Genomic DNA, 9,530 nt, shown 5'->3' with positions numbered 1-9,530 from the left:
TGTGGCGAAATTGTTAGAAATGGCGTCAATAAAGAATAAATAAAATAAATAAAATAAATAACTCGTATATCTGTATGGGTAAGGCAATAAAAATGCCTATAAAATTGCATCTGAGTATGCAGTAAAGGAGTTGCATCGAGCTACTTCCTATTTCTCTTCTTCTTCTTCTTCTGCGAGCTCCTCCTCATCACCTTCATCTAGCTGCGCACTCTTTGGCTTTCGCTTAGACTCTTCCTTTGCTTGCTCTTGTTGTTGCTGCTGCTCTTTTTGTTGTTGTTGTGCCGCTCCAATTGCTATGGGCGAAGTCACTTGCCTGGTCAACGAGTGTACACTGAAGGTCTCTTCGTTGGCTTGCATACCACGCGCCAGAGGCGATTGCACTGCTGAAACGCCAGCCATGTCGGCATCCAAGTTCAGATTGGTCGCTGCTGATATGCCGCGTGCATACTTCATTTTCTGCCTCTCAAAGCGTTCACGTTCACGTTCTTCACGCAAACGCTCGAATTCGTCTTCCTCCTCCTCCTGTACTTCCTCAACCTCATCATCCTCATCGATGTCTTCAACTGCGGCAGAGAAGAGAAGAAGCTTTAGATGAGCTGATTTATAACGAGTTGTGCTCTAAGTCGGATAAGATGAGTTATGTGAAATTGCAATGTAGTGAAGTATTTTGTTTTTGGTAAACCAGTATAGAAGTTATTGTTGTACTGCTCTAACGAATACGCTACATTACTGAGTCTGCGTTCGTTTGCTTTGGACAGCAGTAGCAGTCTTTGATAAAAAATAGTCCATCTAACCTATGGAACGTTGGGTTGTGGCAGCAAGTGAATTGGTTTTGTTAGGCCCACTCAGATAAAATTTTATTCCTCACTACGATTTTTAGCGATTGTCTACTAGAAAGTAGGACAGCAAGCAATTTTCCATTTCGAATTCGAAGTAATTCTAAATAGTCTGCCCTTAGTCTATCCAGAGAATCTACTGTCCCTGTTGCTCAATCATTGTACGAAAGGTCCTTCTTGTTGGTCCAAAAACGTGTAATTGCCATTTACCTTTGCCGCAGATCGGGTACTAACGATACGGATTCATTCAGATAGGCTTATTACTTGACCGATTTCTCTAGTTTCTTATGCCCTGGTGGATGTTTCTATATCCCCGAATCCAAATAAGGGAGATGACTATCGACTGACTCACTGGGTGTAATCTCATTTTGCTTTTTTTAGGACTTTAAAGGACACTTAGATACCTAGCAATTCTGTTTCCAAGACTCTCGTGGAACTCCTCCCATAATAAAAAAAACGGCTACGTCGATCTTGTAATTCATATAGGATTTGTTAGTACAGAGAAAGAACTGGATTTTTTATCGGAAATCCATCCGAGTGACCATATCGAAATCGAAGTGAGCTACTTTATCGTTCGCGAACCTATGCGCTAACCCTAAATTATGAATCATTGAGTAATATCTCGAATATCGGATACCGCAGCCGAATGGGTTGGTGCGTGACTACCATTCGGGAGTACGTAGGTTCAAATCTCCGTGCAGGAAACAGCATAATGGTAGAAAAATTGTTTTCCAATAGTTGCCTTCTCTCTGTAAGCAATGGCAAATATCCGAGTGTATTTATGCCATAAAAAAGCTCCTCATAAAAAATTTCTGCCATTTCTGGAGTCGGCTTAAATTTGCAGGAGGAGCTCGGTCAAACGCCTAAGCATCAAAAGAGCTGTTCAAAGGTAAAGGAAAGAAGCCTAGTCAGTTACAGCTGATATGCAAAATTTGTCTCATTAATTCGGAACTCAAATCAACCTTCGAACCCACCACTACTTACATGTAACTTGTGCGGAAGTGCCACTTTCATGCTGCACACTTTCTACGCTACTGGGTGGCATGGTGCCACCATCGTCGCCATGAAAAATTTCACGCACATCTTTTGTCGAGGGAAATTCAGACTCCTCAGTTAAAGTTCTATCTAAATCCAAATCATCCGCTCTTTCATCGATAATATGCAAAGTCTCCGTAGTTCGAATTTTCAATGGCGATTTGGCTAAAGAATGTACTGAGCCGTTGGCTTGTGGTGTTGTTTGCTTCTCGGCATCTTCTTGCGATATGTTGCTATCTTTTTCATTGGACATAAATCTTTGTAAAGCGGCACGAAAGCGAATACTGGTGTCGGTCATTCGACTAATCGAGGACGATGCAGTTAGACGGTCGCCAAGGCGTGTGCTGGTCGTCTGGAATGAATAAAAATTGGACGGGTTATATAACGGTGTTAGGGGGATTATAAAATAGGGAAGAACTAGTGAGAGATTGGAGCTAAGGAAGACTATTGTGCTCTATGAGGAATTCAATTGAGAATATTTAGAAATTTATTATTAACGAGGATGTCTTAGTAAATTTGTTATCCGAGTAAGTTTACAAGGGATATTTAGTGGTTTCGCGTTCTCGAACACTCAATAAATCAGCGAAAAATGTCGTGATTATTGCTTACTAATGTACGTAGCGACGCTTCGATTGATTTGCAAACGGACGTAATATACTAGTCCGTATGCGAGAGTTTCGCTTTGCGTGTTTGAATATAACTTGAAAAGTTAATGGAATACCGTTGTCAAACTTTCAGTGATTACTAAAAATAGTCTCAGCTGTTAATAAAATAAATTTCAGATGAAGTGCTTTTCATAAATGTCAAAGCAAAATGAAATATATTACATTTTTTTTCATGTTTTTGTTTTTTTAATTTCCTAAAATTTTAAACAAAAAAAAACTAAATTTTTAATTTAATAATTAAATAAAATTTTAAATAATAAAAAATTCGAAAAAAATGTTTTTCTTTTTATTTAAAATTTCGCAAAAAATTTTTATTTATTTTTATTTAAAATTTTTGGCAATATAAACAAAAATAAAAAAAAATTGTTTAATTAAAAAAAAATAAAAATATTTTTTTCGAAATTTTAAATAAAAAGAAAAATAATTTTCAATAATAAAAAAAAATTAAAATTAAAAAAAATTTGTTTTTTCATCATCATGTTGTTTCATCAATTCAGATAAATGGAAGACCATATCCAAAATATGATACTTGGATGACATGACATGGAATCGCTCTTTTGAGCGATTTTTCTGCAAGATATGAGCAAATGTTCCCCGAAGAGTTTCTTCACTGACTGCCAACTTTTTATTGAACCTTGACAGTTGGCAACATTTTTTTTTTTACTGCACCTTGAAGGCAAGTCGGGGTCCCAAGAAATGTTTTTCTTCTATCTACCGGCTGATTGAACTTTAACTTCCATTTTCTTTTCTCCTTAGAGTTTCAGAGACTGTCTCATTAGCCCACGCAGAGTTTCCTAGTTTGAACTATTCACACCATTTATTTTCTCATATAGAAGGAAATTAGAAATATCTAGAAAAGCACGGAGCTGGGCATGAAATAAATTCTTTGACCGATGGTGGCACCTCTTTCGTTATAAGCACCAAAGAACTTAAAATATTCCGTAATGTAAAATATTTAGTATGAAATTAGTAGTTTATTTGCGCTTTTTAGAGGAGCAGAGGCTTAGTACTAATCAAGTATATCTTCTCTTTAGTGCGCAAGTATTCCTTACACAAAGTCTAGCGTTGTACCTACCATGCCATCATATTTGGACTCAGATCGCGAAAGCGCAGTTTGGTTGGTATTTAAACCCAGTCTTGCAGTGGATTGTTCTGGTGGCTCCTCGCGTTTGCCATCCGCTTGATAAGGTAATTCGTTAGGGAAAATTTCATCCCAGTATTGATCCTTCACTAATTCGGGATGCTCGTGATGCATTTCATCGACAATGAGATAGGAGACTTGCAAGTTTCGATCAATCATCCAATTAACCTATTCAGAGAGCAGGGAATTCGCTCAATAAAGAAATAAAAACTTATGCAAGTTTGTGTCGCGCACTCACCTCAAAGTCATCATCATCTTCACCAAATGGATTTATCAACGTCTCGGCCACTTTCAGCCAACCCATGTAGAAGAAGAATTGCAAAGTTGTGAATAGCGGAAAATATAAATCTACATAGTTTTGACTATCATGTTTGGTCCACTGATGCCCAATCACTTGGCATATAAAGTAGGTATACACAGCCAAAGTGACTACTTGCGTATACACGAGCGGCACCGAGATGGTATCGTAGAATAGCAAAACACCGCAATTACCACGAAATGTATTCAGCGCATCAATGATGGTTTTCACTGAGAAATCATCACGTATGCGTCCCTCTTTGCGTGCGCGTGTTATAATGCTAGCTGCCCACACAATGGGCAACCAATATTTGGGGTATTTTGGGAAAGAAGCATCCAAGTCCTCAATAACCAACTTTTCATTCTCCAGCAACAAACCCGCTTCAACCAGATGATCGAGTGTGGGAAAACGTTTCTTGACGCGTGGTGCGATTTGCGTAAAAACTATGGTGAGACATAGACAGACATAGCGCATAACAGTGCGACGCATAACACGCGCACGCTCATCTTGTCCATGCACATTGGCGCTTACAAAGACAGCAATCGGATCGGGCCATGGGATGGTCATGTATTGATCCCACCAACGCTGCATCACTACGGTCACGTAGAAGCCCAGAACAAAGGAGAGCGGTATGAGTGAACCATAACTGTTGCAGTAGTGTACGAGATTCTCAAAGGTTCTGAAAATGAATTCGAAGAGTGAACGCAGTGAAATTTTCTATTTTGTGAAATTACAATTTGCAACTCACTTTTGTCCGGTATCGTTTAGTAGAAATAGATAGATTAAGCTAAGCGTATAGTAGATCGTCAAAAAAGCGAGTAAATCACGCCAAATGAGCTTGTAAATGCTGCCACGCCATCTGCAAGCACAAAAAGGGAGAATTAAATTCAGTTATTTTGCGTAATTTTCGTCTTTGCAGAATCTCACCTTCTTAGCAGCTTGAGAAAGCAACCAAATCCGCTGCAGGATGCCACTTCAGCTGAGTAAGAGACGGTCATTTTATATATTTTTCCAAGCGAAGTGTAGAAAATGTTCTTTAGTTTAATGAAATAATTTTTCAATTGACAAAATATTTTTTTCGATGCTCTGAATTCAGCAGAAAATTAGTTGGCTGAATTTTGTTTCCGTAATTTCAGTATTATTTAATATGAAAATCAATATTTGAAAAAATACAATCGATAAATACATAAAGTGTAATAGTAATAATCGGGTGAGCTCTTCTAAAGTAAATATTTTCGAAACAAACCTAGGCAGCTGAGTTTATACGAGTATAGCCGTCAAGTCCCTCGGCAGACAATGACAAACCTCCAACTGTATTTTTGCCATGAAAAACCTACTCGCAGAAAATCATCTGCAGTTCGGAGACCAGATAAAATTATAGGCCTCTCCCTTTGTGGAAAAACATAGATACCTACACCATAAATAGAAGGAGAAGCTCAGCCACTTATACATATTTTTATATATAATCGAATATAAAGCTATATCGAAATTGGCAGCTAGTCATTAAATTTATTTGTTTTAATTGTTTCCAATATCAATATGGAGCACATTTTAGTTAATGAAATTTTAACTGTGTCAAGCAGCTGCTGCACTTAATATCTTAAATTAGCAATCACAACTACTGATCGCATCTACACTACTTATGAAGGGGTTAGAGCAAAGTTTACTTAAACTACCAGGAAATATTACTAATGGCATTTGCAGTAGAGCCTCGTAACTAATCAATTGAATTCTGTAAAGTAAGCTTTCCATTGAGCAGCTTTTGGCGTAAATAAATGAAAACTGTTTATTGGCAAATTTATTATCAAGAAAACCAGGCGCATGGCAATTAATTAGAGGCAAAAGCAGCTGCTGCATGAAAAACCTGAACCTGAAATAAAATGGAAAATGTCTACTAAAAAATTTCTAAATAACAGTAGCGTCAACAATTACCAAATAGCAGCAGTCTATTTGCCAGGAAATGTGACAAAGGGTGCTACAGACATAAGTGGAAAAAATGTTTAAATAAAATTTAAGAAAATATAAAAAAAATTGAACAAGAAAAAAAAAATAAAATAAAATAAAAAATTATGTGTCATCAAATAAGAGAAAACAAAATGAGAGAAAATAAAATAGAACAGAGAAAAAAAAAATATATATATAAATATTAATATTACCACCCTCACACCCTTTTTCGAAAGCGGCAGAAAAAATTGCGTTCTCAATTATAGCCCGATTTGCAAGCTACCAATCATCTCTAAACTGTTTGAATGCATTGTAAAGGCCAACATTTATTTGGCGATTAGTTCTTTGATTAACCCAAGCTCACATGGTCTTCACTAGCCTCTCTACAGCCACTAATTTTGTTTTTTTAGTGAATTCTGTATACCATCGTTTTCCAAAATATATATTTAAGAAGAAGCGACTTGGGCGAAATCCCCAACCAAGTGCCAATCAGATGGCGAAATAACTAAAAATATCTAACCGTAGCATCCGCCGCATACTGATGAAATGATCTCAAAGCAAGCCTTACAAAATCTGAGAGGCGCATGATCTCACACCAAAGCAGCAACAAGTCAGACTTGAGAGAGCGAAGGAGTTGCTTCGCTTGGCCGAAAGCGGTCAATCTCCGAACTTTGTCTTTTCTGACGACAGAATTTTTCAAATTGAGCAATTCGTAAGCTCCCAAAACGATAGAGTTTATTTGACCGACCGTTCATACGGGAATCGGAGTAATCGATTGGCCACCAGGAGGCAGCACCCGCCACAGGTAATGGTTTGGACCACTGTAACCGCAGATGGGCATTCCCAATCGTTTTCATCGAGACTGGCGTCAAGGTATTTCCCGAAATATTTTCGGGAAAGTATTATGGAGATTGCTTTGAAGCCGTGGCAGACAAACAAACACGTTGACAGACCGTGGACTTTTCAACAGGACTCGGCACGGTCTCACAAAGCTCGAGTGAATCAAGAATGGCTAAAGAACAACGTTACAAACTTCATAACGTCCACAAAATTGCTGTCAAATCAATCAGTCACGAATTCGATGGATTATTCTCTTTGGGCCACTTTGGAGAGCAATGTTCGAACTAAAAGATTCACCAGTCTCGAGGCGCTGAAAAAAGCCATTGTCCACGAATGTGCCAAAATACATGCAAGTCACATTCGGACAGTGTGCGATTCAACAGCCACGCTGCTTGGTGCATCTTCTTATGCTGGAATCTGGTGCTGCAGACTACCATGTTTCGGGTCACGGCGAAGTCGATCAGCCTCTGTCCGTTACCGGATGTTTCGTTGTGCAGGCTGAATTTTCCGACTGTGTGACCAAAGATCCCCTCCTTGCACACCCTGGCGTTGAAGTCGCCAAGCACGATTTTTATGTCGTGGCGGGGGCTGCGCTCATACATAGGAACATTCCAAGCGCTCATAGAAAGGATATTTGGTCGCATCGTCCTTCTCTTCCGTCGTTGCGTGGGCGCAAATTAGCGAGATGTTAAAGAATCGCGCTTTGGTGCGGATTAATGTGAGACGCTCGTACACCGGAGCGAACGACAGTACTTGGCGACGAGGTCTCTCTCCCACAACAAATCCGACACCGAATTTGCGCTCCTTTACATGGCAGCTGTAGTAGACGTTGCAAGGGCCTATGGTTTTCTTGCCTTGCCCGTCCATCGCATCTCTTGGATGGCAGTGATGTCAGCCTTTACTCTCACGAGGACATCAACCAGCCGTGCAGAGGCACCTTTCCCATTAAGGGACCGGACATTCCAGGTGTATGCCCTCAAATCATAGTCCTTAGTTCGTTTGCAGGGGTTGTCATCAGTGTTGGAAGTTCTCATCCGAGGCTTTGTGTGTGTTTTCATTGGGGGGTGGGGTTTTAAGTGGGGGGTCCCAAATCCAGCGCACAACCAGCTTTCCTGGGATGCTTCGCCTTCTCACGTTGGTTCAATCCCGAGGAAGCTACCCAGAGGATACGTGGGCTAATCCCGGAAGTTGTGAGCTGCTTGAACCATATGTAGAAGAATCGTCCCGGCCACTCCCAAGTGAATGACGATCAGTAACTTTCCCCACTTGCGTGGACTTCTAATGGAACCATCCTGTGCTACTAGCGTTAATTTTTTTGACATTTCTGCAAAAGTGTGAGCCATAAGACAAATATCGTCAGGGTATTCAAAATCTTCGAGCCGTCTATTCAGTCCTGGTGTTATTTCTTTAGTTTGGCTTATGGCTTTGCTCATCACGACGTACGAAACAATGTTAAAGAGAGATGATTGGACGCAGACTTGTCGGACTGCAAGACGTCGGACTGGTAGACGACCACTGAGTTAATTTTTATGCGAGATGCGATAGCTAGCGTTGGTGTGTAATGCTGGGGTTAGCTCGATTAGAAGTTTTAATACATCTTTACATATATGCGAGTGCATTCCGAGGTTATACTTGGTAGTGCCCCTGTAAAGTTTTAAATATTTGATTAGAATAGTAGACAGGCCAAGAATTTCTGTATTTGCAATTTTATAATTACACGGCCACCTGCATGTGGACCACCCTGTATTAATATTTGCCTTGCAGCACACTCGTGCAAGGAACCTAACTGCCCAATTGCGTCCTGGCTAATTTACATTTGAAATTTATGACGCGTCACGTGAAAATTGGATTTAATTACATCAAAAATGTTTGGGCTATGAATTTTACGATGCGCTGCTGCAGACGCTACCGTCACCGCTGCCACTGCTACGAGTATGAACAACAAAAATACTATTTTCTGTATAAGCGGCGTCACCATCGGTTGCAACATTTGATGAGCGCATTTTGCGATAATTTATTTTGTCGCATGAATAATTTAGCCAATTTGGATTTAAAATTGATCAGTGTCCGCAACGGTTCACCGAATCGTAGAACTGTGGAAGATGAAGGCAGAAGTGGCAAACAACACAGCAGCAATAACAACAACAATATCACTACGTGCAATGCCATAAGTGGTGCACGGCTTTGGCTGGTGTGGATGGACTGCTGTGTAGCTGTGGTTGCCGTTGGTCACTTGCTGGCGTACACGTACATAAATACGCTTTTTATATATGCGTGAATGCGTGTGTGTGTTTGTGTATCATTACCGCAGTATCAATTTGATATATTCCCGTATTACTGTTATTGCCAATTTCGGTTGCTAGGAGTCAGCGAAATCATCAGCGATAGCAATAGCTGAAAAAATTACAATAATAACAAAAATATTGTTTGTGCATATGTATGCATATACATCTGTATGTATGTATGTATGTACGTTCATCAATCGTATGCCACAGCGATTCAAAATGACCAATTTAGTACGGTTGACGGCAAAAACAACAAAGACAAAGGGCAGTGTTGATCCAGCTGGACGTGTGAAGTAATGAAGATAACCCAGAAAGCGATTAGTAGAGCGATTGATGTATGCAAAAATTAAAATTATTTGTTTAAAATATTTCAGTTTTAGACTTTTTTGTGACATACGAAGAATAATTAAATTTTAAAATTTTTATAAGGGCGAATTCCTAATATGTGGAGACAGTCTCCACTCTCTGTCCGCCTGTCTAGCTCTA

General features: G+C 39.5%; 1 protein-coding gene across 1 annotated transcript; it reads right to left on the bottom strand.

Annotated features, from left to right (window-relative positions):
• Window positions 1–5,020, bottom strand: LOC128862019 (bestrophin-4-like). Its single transcript, XM_054100415.1, has 6 exons — window positions 4,903–5,020; window positions 4,724–4,834; window positions 3,916–4,654; window positions 3,612–3,845; window positions 1,821–2,223; window positions 1–563 (listed from the first exon to the last, which is right to left on the bottom strand). Exons 1-6 carry the CDS (start codon window positions 4,971–4,973, stop codon window positions 148–150), a joined length of 1,974 nt encoding a protein of 657 aa, XP_053956390.1. The 5' UTR covers window positions 4,974–5,020; the 3' UTR covers window positions 1–147.
• Between the last annotated feature and the right edge of the window lie 4,510 nt (window positions 5,021–9,530).

This window comes from Anastrepha ludens, chromosome 4 (assembly GCF_028408465.1).
Source record: "Anastrepha ludens isolate Willacy chromosome 4, idAnaLude1.1, whole genome shotgun sequence".
NCBI classification, from domain to species: domain Eukaryota; kingdom Metazoa; phylum Arthropoda; class Insecta; order Diptera; family Tephritidae; genus Anastrepha; species Anastrepha ludens.
Note: the sequence above shows the minus strand (reverse complement) of the source record. Positions and strands in the feature narration are given on the sequence as shown.